The sequence below is a fragment of the Protobothrops mucrosquamatus genome, unplaced genomic scaffold (assembly GCF_001527695.2).
Source record: "Protobothrops mucrosquamatus isolate PMUCROS unplaced genomic scaffold, P.Mucros_1.0 scaffold3387, whole genome shotgun sequence".
Classification (NCBI taxonomy): Eukaryota; Metazoa; Chordata; class Lepidosauria; order Squamata; family Viperidae; genus Protobothrops; species Protobothrops mucrosquamatus.
Window position 1 is genome coordinate 91,652 of NW_015389369.1, and position 22,837 is coordinate 114,488.

General features: G+C 44.5%; 1 protein-coding gene across 1 annotated transcript in view; it reads left to right on the forward strand.

Moving 5' to 3' along the window:
- Positions 1-22,837, forward strand: part of KHDRBS3 (KH RNA binding domain containing, signal transduction associated 3) — a 121,195-nt gene that overhangs the window by 91,009 nt on the left and 7,349 nt on the right. The window contains exon 7 of the mRNA XM_015826928.1: positions 8,120-8,202. Coding sequence (XP_015682414.1) covers positions 8,120-8,202 — 83 coding nt within the window. The remainder of the gene's footprint in view (positions 1-8,119; positions 8,203-22,837) is intronic.

The window sequence follows — 22,837 nt, forward strand, 5'->3', positions numbered from 1 at the left end:
TGCTTGTCAGAAGCCAGCTGGAAAGGTTGCAAATGGCTGTCACACGACCATGGTCCTCGTAAACATTGCAAGTGCATGGCGGTTGCCAAGAAACCCAAATTTTGATCACGTGACCGTGGAGATGCTGTGACAATGCTGGCTGGTGACCCCCAGGGGGAGAGCCTTCTCTGTGGCAGCTCCTGCCCTCTGGAATGACCTGCCCCCCACCTACGTACAATTGCGGGCCTGCGCCTCTTCCGCCGAGCCCTGAAAACTCATCTGTTCCACGCGGCCTGGCGTAGTTTTGATTGGGTTTTGTTAGGGGTCTTATATTTTAGAGCAGGCTTTTATGTAATATTTACTGTGATTTTTATTATTGCCTGTTCACCGCCCTGAGTCCCGTAAGGGAGATAGGGCGGTATATAAATTTAAATAATAATAATAATAATAATAACAACAACAACAACAACAATCGTGACAATCGTCAGTCATTTTTTTTCCCAGTTCTGTTATAAACTTCAAGCAGTTGCTAAAGGAATGGTTGTAAGTTCAAGGATTATCCGTATCCTGATGATTGTCTTGCAGAAACTTAGTGCAGAGTGTAACCTATTCTCCGAATACTGTCCCTCATGATACTATCAGTTTATGCTTCCAAGGATTGGGCCTCACTACTCTTGTGTTCCTTTTGCAGTGACTACCGACCTTTCTGATCACAAAACCGTTTGCTTGTTTCCCAACAAAATTTGCCTACAGCTAGCAGCAGTGATTTTTTTTCAAGAAACACCACCAGATCATAACTCTGATCTGAATAATTACTACATCAAACCGATCAATGAACGAATGCAGGCGGTTGTTAGTTAATAACCTTCAAACCAACTGTTTCTCATTAGATCCATTTTTTGCAAAGTGGTCTCGTGGCACACGTTGACTTGTTGACAGCAGCATCTGTTGGAAAACAGATTGCAAGAATTAAAACGTTAGAACTATACCCCATTGTGCCGCTAGCCAGATGAAGAATGTCTTAGATAACCAAGGAAATGTCCTAGCATTAGATTTATAAAAAAGGAAAGTCGACCTCAAGAAGGTCTTTTAAAAATGGTTAAAAAGCTGGTAGGTGAACTTTTCCAAGTCTGGAGGTAATTGAGCATCGTGCATTGGGCTATCTTGCTGAATCTGCAAAGGTCAATGTTTGTATCATGTTCTCCTAAATATTAGTTCCATTTTTCTTCTCATGTCCGAAATGAGCAAAATAAACTTAATGAGATCCTTCTGTATTTAAAAGGCAGCTTGTGTCAGCAAACACGAAGTTGTTAAAGTGCTTGGAATGTAAGGATAGGGACCAGGGAGATATTTGGGCAATAACTGTCTGAATTCATAGCAAAAAAGAAAATTAAACTTGCAGTAAATAAAGGTTAGAATTCCTCCTGATTTTTTTAATAGCTTTGTTGGCTGTTTATGTCTGTGTAGCAGTACGCTTAATACGGAGGCAGGCATATGAATTTACAAAATCTTAACATTATTATTTTTGAGCAGTTAGTAAAATCTTTAATGAAAGAGTAATAGGTTTATCCTACATTATTTCTTTGGAAGACTGCCAGAAATTTATCAAATTAACTAGTACAAATTAGCAAAAAAAATAAGGGATCCGCAAATTCTGTGAAAGAAGCGCTTTTAACATGGCAGAGCAAAAGATCTTTTTTGCCAAACGGAAACATGGTTTTCAGAGAATTTTAACCCCTCGTAGATATCAGATGGGGACGCCATCTGATATCATATAAATTAAGATGTATGAATTCAGCAAGTGTCATGGTTGGACAACGTGCAACAGATTTTGAGGGAGATTTTCTCATAAATTAAAATGTTAAATGCCAGTTTTTATACAGGCAGTCTTTCAACGTGCAACTACAGTTGAGCCTGGAATTTTGGTCGCTAACTGATAACAATTGTTACGCGAGTCACCCCACGATTGGTCCCATTTATATGACCATTTTGACTACGGTCATGAAGCGAATCATTGTGATCATTAAGCATATCTAGCTTCCCCAAATGACATTGCTTGTCAGAAACTGGCTGGGAAGGTTGCAAATTGTGACCCCTGAACACTACAACCAGTTGTATATGTTGCCCACTGCCTAAATTTCAATCACATGACTTTGTGGATGATATATAACGGTTGTAATTTGAGGACAGGCCTTAAATCACTTTTTTCCCTGAGGCTGTTGTGATTTTGAACCATCGTTAAACAAAGGGTCATAAGTTGAGGGCTACTTTTATCTGTCTTTTTTTCAAAATTGACTGTGACACGAGGCGCAGGGTCCACTTCGCTCACAAGATGGGTGGCTATATAAATTTGTTTAATAAATAAATCCAGAACTCTTGTTTTTAGAATACTGCAGTGGGTAAAGTAATTTAATTATCGAGCAATACCTAAGAAGCTCCTGTCAGCAGGATTTATTTATTTATTTATTTGTGTATTGTGTATCAGTTGGCGGCCGTGACCAGGGGGGCGTTTTATCAGGTTCGTCTGATTCACCAGTTGCGACCTTTTCTGGACCGAGACGCCCTACGCACGGTCACTCATGCCCTTGTCACCTCCCGCCTGGACTACTGTAATGCTCTCTACATGGGGCTCCCCTTGAGGAGCACCCGGAGGCTCCAGCTAGTCCAAAATGCGGCCGCGCGGGCGGTGTTGGGAGGGACTCGACGCTCCCATATAACACCGCTGCTGCGCGAGCTGCATTGGCTGCCTGTGGCCTTCCAGGTGCGCTTCAAGGTGTTGACTATCATCTTCAAAGCGCTCCATGGCATCGGACCCGGATACCTTCGAGACCGTCTCCTGCCGCAGATTACCTCCCATCGACCTGTACGCTCCCACAGGGTGGGTCTCCTCAGGGTGCCGTCGGCCAGACAGTGCCGGCTGGCGACCTCAAGGGGGAGGGCCTTCTCTGTGGGAGCTCCCACCCTCTGGAATGAACTACCCCCAGAGATCAGGGTGATCCCTGATCTCCCTTCCTTCCGCCGCGCCCTTAAGACATGGCTATTCCAGCTTGCAGGACTGGCCTAGGGTAATTTTTAGAGGGGGTTTTAATTATATTTTAATTAGACTATATTTAAATATTTCCTTTTAATTAATTTTAATTCTGTAATTGTCATTTGTGTATTTTTAATCGATTGTCAGCCGCCCTGAGTCCGCAAGGAGAAGGGCGGGATATAAATTTAATTTAATAATAATAATAATAATAATTTATTTATTTTGTATGATTTGAGCTACTACCCAGAGTTGCAGTGGCATTTTAATGGATTATGTGATAGCAGACATTTTATTTGCTGGATGGTCTTATGCTCCCTTCCCTCCAGGAGTTCAGATCAGCCTTCGAGCATCCCTCATCCCTTTTTCCCCCTACAGGAACAATTTTGTGAGCTCTGTTGTGCTGCAACAAAAAAAGAGAGAGGTTGGGCCAAATCACCCGCCGAGTTTCTTCAAAGGAGGGTAAACTTAAACCTGGGTCTCTGCAATTCTTTCCAGCATCTTAAACACTCACCCGCTGGCTGTCACTAAAATTGAGAGGGCTCATCTAGCTTTTCGCAGGTCTTTTAACTCAAGGGTCAAAGGTACAAGGACAGGAAACTCAGATAACGCCCAATCTAAAATATGAACAGATCGAGCTCCTGTGGGAGATTATTTTGCCTTTCTAAAAAGTTTGCTGAGTCTCATTTTTCTTCAAATTCACTTTTCCAGAAAGCTATTTAAAATTCCACCTTCTGGAGGCAGGTTGTTCCACTGATACATTGTTCTAACTGTCAGGAAGTTTCTCCTTAGTTCTAGGTTGCTTCTCTCTTTGGTTAGTTTCCATCTGTTGCTTCTTGTCCTGCCTTCAGGCGCTTTGGAGAGTAGCTTGACTCCCTCTTCTTTGGGGCAGCCCCTGAGATATTGGAACGCTGCTATCATGTCCCCCCTCGTCCTTCTCTTCTTTAAACTAGACATACCCAATTCCAGCAGCCGTTCCTTATATGCTTTAGCCTCCAGTCCCCTAGTCATCTTTGTTGCTCTTCTCTGTACGCTTTCTAGAGTCTCAGCATCTTTTTTTTACATCGTGGTGACCAAAACTGGATGCAGTATTCCAAGTGTGGCCTTACCAAGACATTGTAAAGTGGTATTAATACTTCACGTGATCTTGATTCTATCCCTCTGTTAATGCAGCCTAGCACTGTGTTGGCTGTGTTTGTTGCACTGGCCAGAGTTGGTGGGGTTTTGTTTTTTTTCTTCCCAGCAAAGTTCTGCCCAATTATTCCTTGAAATCCAATTAGCGAAGTGTAAACCAGGCATCTGTTTGGAAAATTAGTCAACTGGTTGGCTCAGAAGCCCGTTTGGCAGAGCCCCAAGCTGGATTCAGGAGGTATCAGCCAACACTTCACAAGCACTTTCAACAAACACCTGGTAGAAAAGTATTCCAACTACCTTTAAAGAATGCTGTCTCTTAGCACTTGTTATAAATTTAAGGGCAGCACTCAACAAGCTTTGGGCAAAACTGGGAGCTTCCTACATAAATCACCATTGCCGTGGGTCTGGTAGATAGAGGTTGTGCACCTGTTTGAGGACACGGGGGAATTTACTGAATGGTAAATGGTCGAAACCTCTTCTGCATATTTAGAAAAATAGTATAATTCCAAAGCAGCTAAAGGCAGAACAGGAAGCAATGGACGGAAACTAATCAAGGAGAGAAGCAACCTGCAGTAGAACTAAGGAGAAATTTCCTGTCGGTGAGAACAATTAACCAACTTGCCTCCAGGAGTTGTGGGTGCTCCGACACGGGAGGGTTTTCAAGAAGACAAATGGACAACCATTTGTCTGAAATGGTATAGAATCTCCTGCTTGAGCAGGAGATTGGACTATAACAGGGGTAGGCAACCTTGGCTCTTTTATGGCTTATGGGCTTCAATACCCAGAATTCCTGAACCAGCCATGCCGACTCAGGAATTCTGGGAGTTGAAGTCCACAAGTCATAAAAGAGCCAAGGTTGCCTACCCCTAGACTAGAAGATCTCCAAGGTCCCTTCCAGCTCTGATGTTCTGTGTTGTAAAGATATGGATTGTGATCAGAGCCTACCTGCACATGACAGACAAATACCTTTCACACATTCGAGCCTTTAATGGTCTCATAAAAATAAAAGCATGCTCAGTTTGGATTATGTTATTTGGATTGTGAGGAAGGGAAGAGAAAGCTAGTTTAGCAAAATGTAACGAATGAAATAAACAAGGGCATATCTAATAGTTATTGTCCTAAATATTTCTTGTCCTGAAGGCAGGACAAGAAGCAATAAATGGAAACTAATGAAGGAGAGAACCAACCTACAACTAAGGAGAAATTTCCTGACAGTTAGAACAACTAATCAGTGGAACAACCTGCCTCCAGAAGTTGTGAATGCTCCAACACTGCAGGTTTTTATGAGGAGACTGGACGGCCATTTGTCTGAAATGGTATTGGGTTTCCTGCATGAGCAGGGGGTTGGACTAGAAGACCTCCAAGGTCCTTTCCAACTCTTATTATTCTGTTAATTCTGTTGCATCAAAATACTCAAGGCAGATTCAATGCAACCACTGACGTTACTTTTCCCATTCTTCTCACATGCAAAGATGCATCCCCTTCTTTTCATTTCCGTATTCCTTCCATCATTTCAGCAAAACCTGGGTTTTCCCTTCCGGAATCAGCCAGCAGCCATGTCTCAATTTTCTTTATGCAGTCCTTTTGAGCACACAAATGGATTTTAAGGCAGAGGCTCCAAGGTCTTGCCTTGGATTGCAGAGAGAGAAGACTGGCCATCAACTATGATAAAACAAAAATAATCCTGGTTACCAAGAGACTGGCCAGCTGCAGGCATAGCTGAAACTTTAATGGCTGCTGTAGAGCACAGACTGAACATCCAGGATTTTCATCCTTACCTGTATGGAGAAGAGGTCACCTGTATGGAGGAGAGGCCAGTAGAGTTGCTAACACTCGTAGGTGGGCTTGTGGTTACATCACCACCACTCTAAATGTGTCAGAGCAAAAACACAAGTCACAGATTTGTCCTTCTAGAAGAAGTCCAGGCCAACTTTTTGGAGCGCGTTTAGAATGTCTTGGTCACGGGTCAGCAACCCGCGGCTCTGGAGCCGCATGTGGTTCTTTGAGCCTTCTCCTGCAGCTCCCAGCCTCCTCTGCCATTTGCAGAGAGAGAGACAGAGAGAGGCACTTGCGCTTCCCTTCTCTCTCTCTCTCTCTCTCTCTCTCTCTCTCTCTCTCTCTCTCTCTCTCTCTCCTCTCTCTCTCTGTGTGTGTGTAAAAAAGAGAGTAGCCTCACGCTGTTCTTCGATGAGCTGACAAGCTTATTGGGTGGGGCTCCTGCCTTGGCTGTGTCTCTGCAGGAAGCAGGAAGGGCAGGAGAGAGCCAGCCCAATAAGAATGTGTGTCAGCTTTTTGGAGAATAGCGTGAAGCCAGCTTGCCAGGTGAGCAGAAGATCGGGAAGAGGGAGACAGGGAGAGAGAGAGGAAAGAAAGAGAGGAAGGGAGAGAGAGAGACAGAGAGAGAGAAAAAAGAGGGAGAGAGAGAAAGAGAGAGAGAAAAAGAGGGAGAGAGAGAAAGAGAGGGAGGGAGGGAGACAGAAAGAGGGAGAGAGAGAGAGAGAAAATTCATGCACAGCACCCTCTGTTTCTTTTTAATTAAATTCTTCAATCAAGCCCCCCCTCTGGCGCCACGCACAAGTTTTGCGGCTCCCAGTGTTTTTTGTAGGAAACGGGTCCAAGTGGCTCTTTGAGTGTTTATGGTTGCCAGCCCCTGGTCTTGGTGAATCTCCAAGCCTTAACTTTGTTTGGTATCTGGATTCATTTCTTCAGAGTGTGCCTGGCTGAGGAATTCTGGGGGTTGAAGTCCACACGTCATAAAAGGGCCAACTCTGAAGATCCCTGCTTTAGAGGATTGGATGATATTTTGCCATACAAAATGCTGGCTAAAATTGATCTTGATTGATGACTCTGTTGTTTCTTTGCTCATTCACGATACTTTTCTCTCATCCTGAAGGAAAGGAATTGATTTGGATTTAAAATCTTGCGGTATTTCAGCCAAGGGGTTGATCTTCCTTGTCTTTGAGAGCACCCTGGTGAAGCAGTGGATCCTTGATCCTAATCTTTAGAAAGATCTGAGTTCAGTTTGCATCTCGGCGCCTTGTTTGGAAAGCCTTTTATCCCAGCCAATAGCCTAGGAAACATAGGAAGATCCTTATCAAAGATCAGTTTAAATTCTCTCCCTTCCATGTTAATATTACTGGAAAGGAGATTTGATATGGTTCCAGTGCCATAGTGGTTATGCCCTTCAAGCATGGAGAAATGAAGACCGTCACACATGCTATTGCTTTATTCTTTGATTGAGACAAATGTTCTCTGCATAGTACATAATCTCTAAAGAAGATGCCAGATTCTGTCTGTAGTCATTGCTGCTTGGGATGCTGGGAAAATTGGGTCAGTATGTAGTTTGATACGTAATAAACGTTCTCAATGTAGCATATTTATTTTAGCATCTGTGTTGCCTCTCCCCTGGGTGTTTTTTTTTCAAAAGGCAACTGGAGTTCCTTGAATTTCCTTGAAGACGTTTCACTTCTCATCCAAGAAGCTTCTTCAGTTCAGAACCGAAGAAGCTTCTTGGATGAGAAACAAAATGACATCAGGGGAAAACTAAGAAAGTCCAGTTGCCTTTTGAAAAAGCACCTTTGGGACAACCATGACCTGGATGACTGAGAATCTCCATGGAGATCTGTTTAGCTTGATTCCCCCCCCCTTTCTTGTTTATTTTCCCTTGTCCAGTGCAGTTAATTTGACCATAAGCAAAGATAAAACAATTTTCTGATGAATAGTTTCCCATGTCCTCCCCCTCAGATGTTCCTTAGATTTTTGCTTGCCTTGTGGGACCCGCAATTCCATTTTCCTTCTTTTCAGACACTGAATTAGACATGGGCTAATTTTTACCGAGTGCTTAAATCAGTCTCGCCGGCATCTCTCTCTGAATTTTAAGTCCAGGAAAGAGTGATTTTTTCTTTCTTTCAGTCAGACAGATGTTCTGATGCAATTCTTGAATTGTAATGCTGCCTTTATGTGGGCTTGCCTTTCCAGGAATATGATGATGGTTACGGCACTTCGTATGATGAACAGAGTTACGATTCCTATGATAACAGCTATAACACTTCGGCACAAAGGTAAGGGAACAATGCCTCTCACGCGCTTAGCTGGAATCGCCATCTTTTAACAGGGTTGGAAGTTTCAGCTGTGGCTGGCTGGATTGTGAAGGATAGTTTGGCGGACAGCGATTAATATTTATATGTTATTTGTATGGAAGGGTGTAGGTTTATACATGTGTTGTATGTGGCATGTTTAAAATCTGTGTTATGTGTGTGTACGCTTTTGAGAGCAGGCAACAAAATTTCATTTTTAATGCGTGCCAGTTGTGCCCACAGTAAAAAAAAAAAATAACAATAAAGGTTGTCTGTCTGTCTGCCTGCCTACCTACCTACTTATCTTCTGTTGAAGATGTCAGAGAGTTAATGGAGTTTTTGGGTAGGGAAAAACAGTGATTCGCTCCAAAGCATTTGGGAAGAGTTCAGGAGATCCTGCCTAACCAGAGGGTCTCCTTTCCCTTTCCATCATGCCAGCTCTTCAGTTGTAGAAATGAAGGACGTGTTCATGTTGGAGCAAAATAGCGTGTAGGTATCTGGGTATATAAATTGATGACTTTATGCCAGTGGTTCTCAACCTGTGGGTCGGGACCCCATTTGGGGTCGTTCGACCATTTCATGGGGGTCGCCAAGCAAGGCTGTCCGCCATTTTTTTTGTCCGCCATTTTTTTTGTCCGCCATTTTTCTCCCCTTTTCCGGCGGGTGCCTTACCTCCCTTGGGCTGGGCCAGCTGGTGGTCGGCCTGCTCTGTCTCTGCCGCTTCCAGCTATGCCTCGGCCGGCGCAGGGGGCGGAACCACGCATGCGCGGTGCTCCTGGGCAGGGAAAGTCCTCGACTTACGACCGGTTGGGTAGTCCTCGACTTACGACCGGTTTAGTCCTCGACTTACGACCGGTTTAGTCCTCGACTTACGACCGGTTTAGTCCTCGACTTACGACCGGTTGGGGTCGCGGCATTAAAAAGGTTGAGAACCACTGCTTTATGCCCTCAGAAAGTTCAATTATGTTGGGCTATACCAGGGGTAGGCAACCTTGGCTCTTTTATGACTCATGGACTTCAACTCCCAGAATTCCTGAGCCAGAATGGCTCAGCTTGGAAACCTCTCCCTTTCCCCTCAGCATGGCTGGCTCAGGGATTCTGGGAGTTGAAGTCTACGAGTCATAAAAGGGCCAAGGTTGCCTACCCCTGGCCTATACAGCCTGTGGACTTAGGAGAGGTTCTCTTGCTGTAGCCTGTTAGCGACATGAGCTTTCTTGCAGTTAATGTCGATATTCGCGGTTGACCTCACCTCTTTGCAGTGCTGACTCACACCATGGATGTCTTCATTATAACCCCACCTAGCATTTCTCTTCTAATGACCAACATTTTACTTCTATATTTTAAATTTCGCCCCTTGCCTCGTTTTTATTTCACGTTTACCTTCTTTTCCTTCTACTTCTTTAGTTTTATTTTGGGATAATTTTATGGCTGCTTGTAAACCGCTTCAGGGTTTTCCTGTGGTGAAAAACGGTATAGAAATAGTATACTTTTACGAATAATCGGATAGTGTCGCGTTCTTTCAAAATGCCCTGGACAAATTAGATGTTAAGTTTTTATTTATTGCTACCTTGCATAATTTTTGTGCCAGGAAGGTCTATATGCCTGTGCACTGAAGCAGTCGGAACGGTATTTCAGGTGCTGTAAGCTTTTAAATGCCATTGGAGGGATTTTTTTAAAAGGCTGAGCTAAAATGTAATTGTGAAGACTTAAAATGATTTAAAGGATTACCTTACAAACTGGAAGCCAATTTCAGCCGCTACTACCTAACTATTCTTCTAGTTCTTTTGAAGGGAATTCAATGCATTGTAATTCACAGATATTGTAGCAAGATAGAGAGATGGCTGGATAGATGGATTTATTTACTTAGAGGAATTACTTTTGACAACTGGCTGCAGGTATATAAGATCCATTGGGGTTTGTGCCTGGCTTCATTCACTCAGCTCCATTGACTACAGAGAAATATGACATGGGCAATAATGTTCAGAGGAGATTAACATCAATTTGCATAACTTTAATTGAGACAAGCCAATGCAGAGGCCGTCTAGAACACGGGTGTCAAACTGCTGGCCCATGGGCCAGATGTGTCACGCAGAAGCCGCGCCCACCCCAGGGGGGAAAAGATCGTGATACGTCGCAACACGTCACGACGCCCTCGATCTGGAAAGCCACAATAACTGAATTCCCCCCAAAAAATGTTGTAGATGTTGAAGACTGTATATCTCTGAACTTGGTTGTTTTGGGAGAATCTATTCAGTACTCAGAATATATTTTGATCCTCCAAATTAAAGACATAAAACGGCTGGATATTTGTAAGCGAGGTTAGCTAGGAGGCTTTAAACCATCATTTCTTGAATGCTACCCTTTGTAACTTGCTCAGTTTTTATTCTTTAAAGTAACTGGCTGGTTGATCTTTGCACCGCTTCCATGTAACTCCCTATGTTAATCTTTGTGCTACAAATGAAATTAGACAGCATTGTGGAACTCCCTTATAAGTCTTCTTGAACTACATTCCACTAATCTTAGTGTCAAAGCCAAAAGAATTGGTTACTTGACTGGTCCAGAACAATTCCATTATAAAGTCCTTCTGAACAGAAACAAATGGAAAACCGGAATTTGTAACAAGCGTAGTCCACAAACTGTGTTTTAAATGCGTTTTGTAAAGACAAAGCTGTCCTAGTATGTGTAATCTGCTGTGCGCAAAACACTTGCTGTGCACAAAATTAGGCCACTGGGCTGTGCGAGCCTTGTGGGTTTTTGCCGCCTCCCACACAAGTGTTTGCAGAGGCAATAATAGGGGCAAATGCAAACCATTGCTGATAAATCTGTTGCTGATGTCAGCCCGCTATTTAATGTTCTCTAGCATACATAAGATTTATCACAGAGGAATTATGGAATAATGGTAGAGTATAGAAACAGAGTCCACCAGGGAGATGTACTACATCATTTGGATTTAGCGCTACCATCTGCTTAATAGCGCTCAGATCACTACCAAGATACTTATGATCAGCCATTCATGGCAGTGACAGATGCTGCAAGAGAGTTAACATGGCAGAGAATGAAGTTTGTTACTAAAACTCAGAAGATGTGACCAGCTTTCAGAAAAAGAAGGAATTTCTTTCCCATCCAGTGTAAAAAAGGAAGGATTGCTTTTATCCTGATTTCTTAACTGTCTCTTATAAGATATTAAACGTATGGTTTTGGAATTCTCAAGAAATAGCCATTTCAGCATAAGGGTGTGGGGAGGGGAGAGGAAAAGGAAGGGAGGAGAGGAGAGGAGAAATGGAGAAAAATATAAGTTGGTCCTCAAGGGTCTTTGGTGCTCTCTGAGCTTTGGATTTTTTTTTTTGTCATTTTAGATGTTTCATTGCCCAACTAGGTAACATCATCAGTGCTACAAGGGAGGGGGGGTTGCTTTCTTTTTATATACAAGTGGCTTGTCCTGTCAATGCTGGTGGGAGTTTTGTGGTTCAACAACACATGAGTCAACAACACTGTCAGGACAAGTCACCTGTACATGAACAGAGAGCAAACACCACTCCCTTCTAGCGCTGATGATGGTAACTAGTTAGGTATGTCTGCAAAAAAACAAGATTTAAGAGCACGAAGGACCCCACAGGTTCAACCCTGTGCTACAAATATTCCCTTCTATCAATTCCTCAAGGAATTTTTAATGTTTCCACAGTAGCACACTTATTAATGATGGATAGGTTTGCTCCCACATCTTTGAATGAGGCTGCTGGCTAATTCATGGAGTTTAGGGGTTGTGAATCAAAATTAAAAGAAAGGCACCTAAAAGTAAGACTTCTGAACTTTACATGCAAGACTGCACACATTGCCATTGGAGTGCATGAAGTCCTTGTTAAAATCTCAAGGGTCTCTACTCATTCGTTTTTCGTCATTAGTTCTTCCTTTTTGTCGTTTTGTTTTCTTTGCCGTTTCTCTTTCACTGTTGTTGCAGCCGTCTCCCCCTCTTCCTCCCAAAATGGGGGGCTTGTATGAATTTGTGGCAGGAGAGCATTGACTGAAAGGCTGGAATTCTGTCCATGTTTTCAAGCCACAGGTGAGGACTGAGTTGAACGAACTCCCGAGTCCAATAAGAAAGAGAACAGCAGCCCTAAAAAGTGTATTGCCGAGAAATTCTTCTGCTTGTGAAAGCTGTGGCGCCTCTTTCAGAGGTTGAGAGCACCCAAGCTGTGCTTGTGATGCTCTGCAGTTATCAATCACAGGACAAATGATGCTGCATTGTTGCACAGGCACGCACGCGGCAACATTCTTCTTGGGTTTTTAGAGTGGGTGTAATTGGATGATTCAAGTCTTGAAGGGCCCGCATTGCATTTTGAAACGGTAGCATTTGAGATTTTAAAAAAACTGCACTCAAAACAGGCTTGCTAACGTCGGGCTTCCATTTCTCTGATTTTTATTTGAGTAGAGTACGTTGCCAGTCATATATATCCAAATAAATACGTTTTAAACACTATCACATAGGCATAGCTACTCGACGGTATCGCTGCTGGTTAATGCAGCCTTTTCTCTCTATTGATGTATGCTAAATTTACAAGTTAGGAGTAGCCTTCCAACTCAACACAAAATGAAATAGAAATATAACAACTCATTACTTGGCAATCATTTTTTTTTTCCAATGCGGCCTTTGTAAATGGAATACTACTCGGGGGTTTTTTCAGGCTTTTGCTAAGGAGAAGATTTGAGTGCTTAAATGTGAGCCATAATATGTAACTTCTTTCTCAGATTTGTGAGTCAGAGAGATGTTGCAGATTGGATGAGGACATGTTGGGATGGTCCTAAGCTCAAATGTGTCATGTCCAAGTCCAGATCTTTATATGTGTTTATGTCTGTGTATTCTCTCTCTCTCTCTCCCTCCCTCCCTCCCTCCCCCCCCCTCTCTCTCTGTGTGTGTGTGTGTGTGTGTAGTATATTTATAGTATTTATATGTGTAGTATTTATATATGAGGCTTTATAAAACTTGATAAAGCCTTAGTAAGATGGCTACTCTAGATAAAAGAAGGACTAGGGGATGACCTGATACCAGTATTCCAATATTTGAGGGGCTGCCACAAAGAAGAAGAGATTCAACCTAATCTCCAAAGTGCCTGAAGGCAGGACGAGAATCAGTGGATAAAAACTAATCAAGGAGAGAAGCAACCTAGAACCAAGGAGAAATTTCCTGACAGTGAGAACAATTAACCAGTGGAACGGCTTGCCTTCAGAAATTGTGGACGTTGTTGGCTTTTAAGAAGAGATTGGACAGCTGCTTAATCTGGAATGGTATAGGACAGTGGTGGGCACATGCACCGTCGCCCCAGCCCCCCCTCCTCCGATGGCCCCCTCCTCACCAGCAGCCCTCCGGAGGACAGTCGCCCCCGGGCATGGCCCACGCAATGCTGCGCAGCCAAGGACACGGTAGCCGGGCAGTGGGAACAAACCCTTGCACCCCATCGTGCGCAGATGATGCTGCAGGGCACGGGCGGAGGGCATGGCCACCATGGCGCTGCTGGGCTGCCTGGGTGATCTGTGGAGGGGGTGGGTGGTCCAGCGGGCACGGTTGAGTGGGGACAGGTGGGGGGTGGTTTTGGGGCACTCGGTCTCTCAAAGGTTCGCCATCACTGGTATAGGATCTCCTTGTTGTTTATTTGGCCAAGTGTGGTTAGACACACAAGGAACAAGAAGAAAAGATGGTGTGTAGCAGTATTTCTCAACTTTGGTACCTTTAAGGTTCTGGATCCTGGCTGGAAAATTCTGGGAGTTGATGTGAAACACTGGTGTGGGGAATGAGCTAAGTCAGGGGTATTCAAACTTGGCCCTTTTATGACTTGTGGACTGGCTGAGGAATTTATGAGAGTTGAAGTCCACAAGTCATAAAAGGGCCAAGTTTGAAGACCCCTGAGCTAAATTGAAGGACTGAAAAACCAAATGCAGCTCTATGCTCATTATTCTTAAAAAGAACCAAAAAACAAAACCCCTTTTCCCATTTGAAACATTGCACTATGTAAGTGAAGCTGCTCTGAGCTGTAATATATCTGTCTCAAGGATATCCATCACGTTGAGGTCATAAAAATGTATTCATGTCTGCCTGCGAACAGACGTGAAGACATCTCTAAAATCTACTGCTCAGAAATACGGGATTGCTTGACTTTCACAAGGAAAAGTAACTAATGGAGGTAAGAGTGAGTTTTAATGAGGCATCTGCTTTCTCTCCTTTGAAAGCAGATCTGTTCCCAATAAAGCCCTGTTGTGTTAAAAGTGAGAGGCACATTTTTTATATATATATTTTTACTTTTCTCAGCTCCACATGGCAGAGGATGCCCTGTGAACGGAGTCAAATCTGGAAGGGTTGTTCAGCATCAATTAGAAATACTTTTGAATTTTAAGCAAGCCACTTTGTTTTCCTGATCACAGAAGTGCTCAGAGGGAAGCGTTCCAGGTTTTTGCGTGCTCCTAAGTTGAGAAAGTAAGGAAAAATCAAAGCAGCCAAGCTTTGTTCCCAGAAAGTTGTTTAGTTCAGAGGTTGGAAATTTTGTGCGGGCTCAGTCGAAATGGCTTCTCAGGAGAGGAGTTTTAATTAGCCCTGGCTTTTGTGTGTGTTCTGGGTTAAAACCTTTGCAGAGAAGGGAAATTTGCTGTTTAAAAGATAAATAAGATTCTAAGCCAGGGGTAGACAACCTTGGCTCTTTTATGACTCGTGGACTTCAACTCCCAGAATTCCTGAGCCAGCATGGCTCAGCTTGGAAGCCTCTCCCTTTCCCCTCAGCATGGCTGGCTCAGGAATTCTGGGAGTTGAAGTCCCTGAGGTTGCCAAGGTTGCCTACCCCTGTTCTAAGCAATGTGGTGATGGAGAAACACCTGGAAATTTCAGATATAGGTGGTCCCCGTCTTACAATTGCTCATTTAGTGACCATTCAAAGTTACAACGGCACCCAAAAAGTGACATAAGTTTTTCACACTTAACGACTGTTGCAGCATCCCAGGGTCACGTGATCAAAATTCAGATGCTTGGCAACTGGCATGTACTTATGACGGCTGCAGCGTCCTGGGGTCACGTGATCCCCTTTTGCGACCTTCTGACGAGCAAAGTCAATGGGGAAGCCAGATTCACTTAATAGTCATGTTCCTAACTTAACTAGAGTGGGTCACTTAACAAGGAAGGCAAGAAATGTTGTAAAATGGGGTAAAACTTCACAACTGTTTTGCTTAACAACAGAAAATTGGGCTCAATTGTGGAGCCCATCCCATCTGAAGAGATGGAAGACAGTGGGGCTAATAAAGTAGCTAGTTTATTTTTGTGGGGACAGCCCTGATTAACTCTGGGTGCCTCCTGTGTTCTTGCAGTATTTTAGAAACAACACTGAGAATGAGGTAAAGACGACTTCACTCTGCATTGTAAGGAATAACAGATTAACAAAATAATAGAGTTGGAAGGGACCTTGGAGGTCTTCCATTCCAACCCTTTGCTCAAGCAGGAGACCTTATACCAGGGGTAGGCAACTTTGGCTCTTTTATGACTGGTGGACTTCAACTCCCAGAATTCCTGAGCCAGCATGGCTCAGCTTGAAAACCTCTCCCTTTCCCCTCAGCATGGCTGGCTCAGGAATTCTGGGAGTTGAAGTCCACGAGTCATAAAAGAGCCAAGGTTGCCTATCCCTGCCTTATACCATTTTGGATGAATGTTTGTCCAGTCTCTTCTTAAAAACTTCCAGTGTTGGAGCATTTACAGCTTCTGGAGGCAGGTTGTTCCACTGATTAATTGTTCTGTCAGGAAATTTCCCCTCAGTTCTGTGTTGCTTCTCACCTTGATTAGTTTTCATCTATTGCTCCTTGTCCTGCCTTCTGGTGCTTTGGACCCCCTCTTCTTTGTGGCAACCCCTCAAATATTGGAACACTGCTGTCATGTCATCCCTAATCCTTCTTTTCATTAAACTAGACATACCCAATCCCTTCAACCAATTTAACTCTTCGGCAGGGAATGAAAACGTTCACAAATGACACAACTAAAGACAAGTGTGTAAAGCCGAGTTTTTCAAGCTGGCAACTTTTAGGTGTGTGGACTTCAACTCCCAGAATTCCCCATCCAGCAAATATGCAGCAGATTTTAGAAAGGAGAAACAGTTTAGACATGGGAGTGCCTGTAAATTAAAAACATGGACATAGGCTATTGACTTGCTCTAGCCCAGGGGTAGGCAACCTTGGCTCTTTTATGATTGGTGGACTTCAACTCCCAGAATTCCTGAGCCAGCATGGCTCAGCTTGGAAACCTCCCCCTTTCCCCTCAGCATGGCTGGCTCAGGAATTCTGGGAGTTGAAGTCCACGAGTCATAAAAGAGCCAAGGTTGCCTACCCCTGCTCTAGCCAAATCTGGTCGCTCAGACAATGTGTAATCATTATTGTGGTTTTAATTGTTGTGGTATTATTCGCCGTCCGGTTGGATTGAGATGGGCAGCTAGAGATAAATAAATAAATTCAAGATGTGTAGAATTCTTGCAGCGTTCCAGCCAGCTCATTAACTCCGCTCCCAACCTAGCCTCTTGTATAACACCCAGGGATTAAGATGATGAGTGGCCTAAAAAAAATAAGATCAGTCAATAAAAATAAATATGTTTGGAGGCACCCCGCTTGGGGTGAAAAAAGCCGAGCAAAAATTAGTACTTTAAAAGAGATCATCTGAAGGCTTTATTCTTTGTAAGCCCGAGAGTGTTTTGTATGGCGAGGACTGTGACATGCTATTCTCAGAGATAAAAGACATTTTAAGATTATGCTACAGCTGGAGATTATCCTGCTTATATTTGTTTTAATTGCTTGGGAGACAACCAAGCAACCATTAGCTGTAGGGGATGAAAGCTGGCTACAAGTGCCAGACTGGAGTAAAGGATGAAAACAAAAATCAGGATTGATGTTCTTGCTGATGTTAAGCTACCTCACCACAAATAATGCACAAATGAGCAGAGCACAAAAGCCACGGCCAAAGAAACGGGGGGGGGGGCTGCTATTGATTAAATGCTGCCCTCCTAATGCCAAACAATAGGGAAGATGTGGAAAGATTTTTTTATTAAAAAAAACCCAAGCTACCTCTTCTGTCGTCCTTGGGAATGGGCCTCGAGCCATTAGTAAATAGGGGTAGTCCCCAACTTACGACCACAACTGAGCCCAAAATTTCTGTTGCTAAGTGAGACACTTGTTAAGTGAGTTTGGGCCCATTTTACAACCTTTCTTGCCACAGTTGTTAAGCTAACCACTGGGGTTGTTAAGCTAACCACTGGGGTTGTTAAGCACTTAGCACATGGTTGCTAAGTGAGTCTGGCTTCCCCCATTGATGCTGCTTGTCAGAAGGTTGCTCAAGGGCAGGGGTAGGCAACCTTGGCTCTTTTATGACTTGTGGACTTCAACTCCCAGAATTCCTGAGCCAGCATGGCTCAGCTTGGAAACCTCTCCCTTTCCCCTCAGCATGGCTGGCTCAGGAATTCTGGGAGTTGAAGTCCACGAGTCATAAAAAGGGCCAAGGTTGCCTACCGCTGCTCAAGGGGAGCACGTGACCCCGAGACACTGCCACTGTCATCAGTACGCGTCGGTTGCCAAGCGTCTGAATTTTGATCATGCGACCATGGGGATGCTGCAGCTGTCATAAGCATGAAAAAAAAAACCGGTCGTCAGTTGCTTTTTTCAGTGCCGTTGTAACTTCAAACGGTCACTAAACGAACCGTTGACAGTACTTTTCTGAACGCGTAACGTTTGCACGAGGAGCATCTTAGCCTTTTTCCTTAAGAGAAATATAAGCAGGTTTCATTCGTATAGATCAGGGGTAGGCAACCTTGGCTCTTTTATGACTCCCAGAATTCCTGAGCCAGCCACCCTGAGGGGAAAGGGCGAGGTTTCCAAGCTGAGCCAAGCTGGCTCAGGAATTCTGGGAATTGAAGTCCACGAGTCATAAAAGAGCCAAGGTTGCCTATCCCTGGTATAGATGTATGAGAAGACCTTTTACTTGGCCAGGAGAAAGTAGGGTTTCATAATTCATAGCGTTACACCAAGGGGCCAGGCTTGCCCAAGGTTTAACCTGATACGGATCTCCACGGCTGTTGATCTAATATGATTAGGCAGGTCTCCTTCCAGCTGACCGGAGGCTTTGAACCTGAAGTGCTATTCATGCAGAAGAAGAAGGGTTTCGCTTTGTGCATTCCAGCTAGTCCACGTAAGTGAACCACGCTGGGAGCTGTGCGTTGAGGCCTTTGCAGACAGAGGTCAAGCAGGTGGAAGGCCTGTAGACGCTAAGAGATGGAAGAACTGATCTGGGAAACTTTGCTCCCTGGGAGCAAATCCGTGGGGCTTTAGCGCAACTTCTCGCGCTTAGTGGCGCAGGTCGACTGATTTGATTTATGATTCTCTAGGACAGGGGTCCCCAACCCCTGGTCTGTGGACCGGTACCGGGCCATGGCCAGTTAGGAACTGGGCCATGCAGCTAGAGGCATGCGGCATGTCTGTAGGGATCTGGGCAGGGGCGGGAGAGTGGTAGGGCAGAAGCTGGCTTGCTCAGTGCAAAGGTTCTCCAGCAGCTGCGCTTGCAACATCTGAGCTCAGCGTCCTTTCTCCTCCTGCTTCTTGTGCTCTCTCTTCTTACGCCGCCTCCTCTTCCTGCTTTCTCTCCCTCCTGCTACTTTTTCTTCCTCCTCCTTCTCTTCCTCACTTTCCTCCTCTCCCCCTCCCTGCACCCCAGCTAGGCTCGTGCTCCCTTCGCGCAAGTCTCCAAGTTTGCAAGGCAAGCACGCGCCAGCCCAGCTTGCAACCGGGGGCTTCCCCAAAACCTTGTTGCAGGGCGATTTCCCCACCCCCCTAGGTATGTGTTTGTGAGGGTGCTTTATCGGGGCGCAAATAGGGGCAAGGAGAAGCTACCTTTCATTTTAAGCATGTTTTGGCAATTTTCTGCCTGCTTTAATTTGGTGTGTATGTGTGTTCAGCTCCTTTCTTCATGCAGCTCTCAAGTTTGCAAGCCAAGCGGGCTCCTACCCAGCTTGCAATGGGGGAGGAGGGAGGGGAGAAGCTGTCTCCAAGAGAATCCCTCTCTCATCTGCACCTTTCCAAGGCTGCTGGGCTTGCGCAGTGCCCTCCCTCCCTCTCCCTCTCTCTCTCTCCCTCTCTCTCACCCTCTCCCTCTTTTTCCCTCTCTCTCTCTCCCCCTCTCTCCCTCCCTCTCCCCCTCTCCCTTTCTTCTCTCCCTCTCTTTTCCTCTCTCCCTCTTCCCCTATCCCTCTCTCTCCCTCTCCCCCCTCTCTCTCCCTCTCCCTGAATGGTTTTCTCAGCACTGGGTCTCAATGGTTTCTCAATGTGCTGGGTCTTTGGTTTGTTTTGCTGGAAAGCTGAGTTTAGGATTGCCTCTTTTCCTTCCCACTTTCTTAGAAGCAGAAAGTCACTGGTCTAATCTAATGCAGTGTAATAATAATAGTAATAAAGTGCATTATTTATTGGTTTGTTTATTTAGAAAACTTAGAATAAATATAATGAATCATCCTGAAACCTCCCCCCACCCCGGTCCTTGGAAAAATTGTCTTCCATGAAACCGGTCCCTGGTACCCAAAAAGTTGGGGACCTCTGCTCTAGTACAGTGGTCCCCAGCCTCCGGTTCGTGGACCAGCACCGGTCTGCGGCATGCCAGAAACTGGTCCGTGCAAACAAGTGAAGCCCCATCTGCAGGATGCAGGCAACATGCAAAACCACACCTCCTCCGGTCCGCGAAAAACCCCTCTCTCCACGGAACCGGTCCCTGGTGCCCAAACGGTTGGGGACCTCTTCTCTAGTAGATTGGAAAGATCGGTAAACCTGAAGATGCAAGCGAGCTGGTGCTTTAGATCACTGTTTCTCAACTGTGGCCACTTGAAGATGCATGGAGCTCAACTCCCGCAATTCCCATCGTGCACAACCACACAGGAGGGAGAGAGTGGCAAGGTGCCCCCGTCCCATTGAGAGCCCCCCCATTTGTCTCAGTTAAAACCCAGAAAGACCAACGTGTTCTGGGTTTCAGATCAGCTTTATTACGACCTGCTTGGAGAAACCTGTACAACTTTTGAGCCACATGGTCATTTTTCCATGTTTGTGCAGGTCAAAACAGGGTTTTGTTTCTGTCTACTGGCTTATTTTAGGAAAATTAAATGAATTCTTCACTTCCCGGTCAGTTTCCGCCTGTGATATTTCTGGCACCTAGCAGCGACTGTGTTTTAGCGGTTCTGTTTTGAGCCAGCTTGGAATTCATTCATTCGTTTATACATAAAGAATCCAGTTAAGATTTATTTTATTTCTTTATCACATTTGGAAGGGCCTCCGACTTTGCGACTAGGGCACGAATGACAGTCTGAAAGGGCCTCCTGTTTAGAAATAGGCACAACTGCTGCACAATATGAAACTATAAACACCTTATGGGGTTTTTTTTGATGACTTTGAAGTCAAACGCTCTACAGGCCTGTTGCAAATACTCGTAATCCTCGATTTATAATAGCTCATTTAGTGACCATTCAAAGCTACAACACTGAAAAAAGCGATTATGATCGTTTTTCACACAACCATTGCAGCATCCCGATGGTCACGCGATCGAAATTCAGATGCTTGGCAAGTGGTTCATATTTATGACGGTTGCAGTGTCCCGGAGTTGTGCAATCAGTTGACAGGCAAAGTCAATGGAGTATCCCGATTCACTTAACAACCAAGTTACTGACTTAACAAGTGCAGTGATTCACTTAACAACTGTGGCAAGAAAGGTCGTAAAGTGGGGCAAAACTCACTTACCAAATGTTTCACTTAGTGACATAAATTTTGGGCTCAATTGTGGTCATAACTCGAGGGCTACCTTGTACGTTCTCTGTCCTAGTTTTGCTTTCCAGCGAGAGTGGCAGCAACTTTATTTGTTTTTCCTGAAATGAAACTAAAATGACATGTTAAGAGGAACATCCTAGTGTCCCGTGTAAAAATTATTTCAACCCTGAGTCACATCTTCCAACCATGCAGATCTCCAGATTTGCAGATTCTGTCAATTTCCTGCAGCCTTCCTGCTTACGCCTTTTGGCACCTCATGTCGTCTTTCGGCTATGGGCAAAGAAACTACAGAACTACCTGCTCCGTATTTTTCCTTCTGACCAAAATTATTTTATCAAGAAAAACGATAATAGCACTTGCAGTAGCAAGTGGGCATGCATTTTCATTGAGCAGGGCGCAAAGAGCTTTATTCTGCAACAGGCACTACCTTTAAAACAGTGTTTCCCAACCGTGGCCACTTGAAGATGTGTGGACTTCAACTCCCAGAATTCTGGGAGTTGAAGTCCACACATCTTCAAGTGACCACAGTTGGGAAACACTGCTTTAAAATATAATTGAAGAAATGGAGGTAGTGACAGATTTTATCTTTCTGGGCTCCAAGATCACCGCAGATGGGGACTGCAGCCAAGAAATTAGAAGACACTTGCTCCTGGGGAGGAAAGCTATGGCAAATCTAGACAGCATACTAAAAAGCAGAGACATCACCCTGCCAACAAAAGTCCATATAGTCAAGGCCATGGTTTTCCCAGTTGCAATGTATGGCTGTGAAAGTTGGACCATAAGAAAGGCTGAGCGCCAAAGAATTGATGCCCTTGAACTATGGTGCTGGAGAAGACTCCTGCGAGTCCCTTGGACTGCAAGGCGATCAAACCTGTCAGTCCTAGAGGAGATCCACCCTGACTGCTCTTTAGAAGGCCAGATCCTGAAGTTGAAACTCAAGTACTTTGGCCACCTAATGAGAAGGAAGGACTCACTGGAGAAGAGCCTGATGCTGGGAAAGATGGAGGGCAATAGAAGAAGGAGACGACAGAGAATGAGGTGGCTGGATGGAGTCACTGAAGCAATAGGCGTGAGCTTAAATGGACTCCAGAAGATGGTAGAGGACAGGAAGGCCTGGAAGAACGTTGTCCATGGGGTCGCGATGGGTCGGACACGACTTCACAACTAACAACAGTGAAGTGATAGCAGAAATGCCAGACACACAAAATACATTTTTGTGACCCTGCTGTTAGTGCAAGAAGACAATTGTCACCTGGACATTGAATCCAAAGCCAGATTGCAAATTTAGATCCCGGCAATCAGTCACCCAGCTATAGTTTCCTATTTGGGTTGCAGTTTTCTAAATAAAGTAATAGTTAATAAAAGAGATTTTCTATTTTAATAAGTCAGCTCCTCTTCAGTCTGCCAAGGGTTACCTAGGCAGGATGCTGTTATCCTCCAGGACAAGTTGAACCCACCAAAATGCTGGCTTTACTCAGCAATCGCTTTGAGTTACCACTTCTTTTTTTTCTTTTTTTTTTGATACGATTACTGCCGGTGAAGGGTCTGTCAGCTAATCACATTGATGGGCTTTTTCATATGCCTTCATTGTAAATAAGTGATTTTTCTTCCTTTTCCAAGGATTATTGGTTTTGCTGTTTACATGCCAGGAAAGGCGAGTCGTATTTGCTTTAACAGGCATTTGGGTTTATAAAATGAAGCCCAGCCAAAGTAGTTCTGACAGGATTGACAGGGAGTGGAACAGGGGCTCAGCTGCTGGAAGCTTCCAGCCTTGATGGCTCCTGCAATAAGTAATCAAGATACTGTAGGGAGGAAT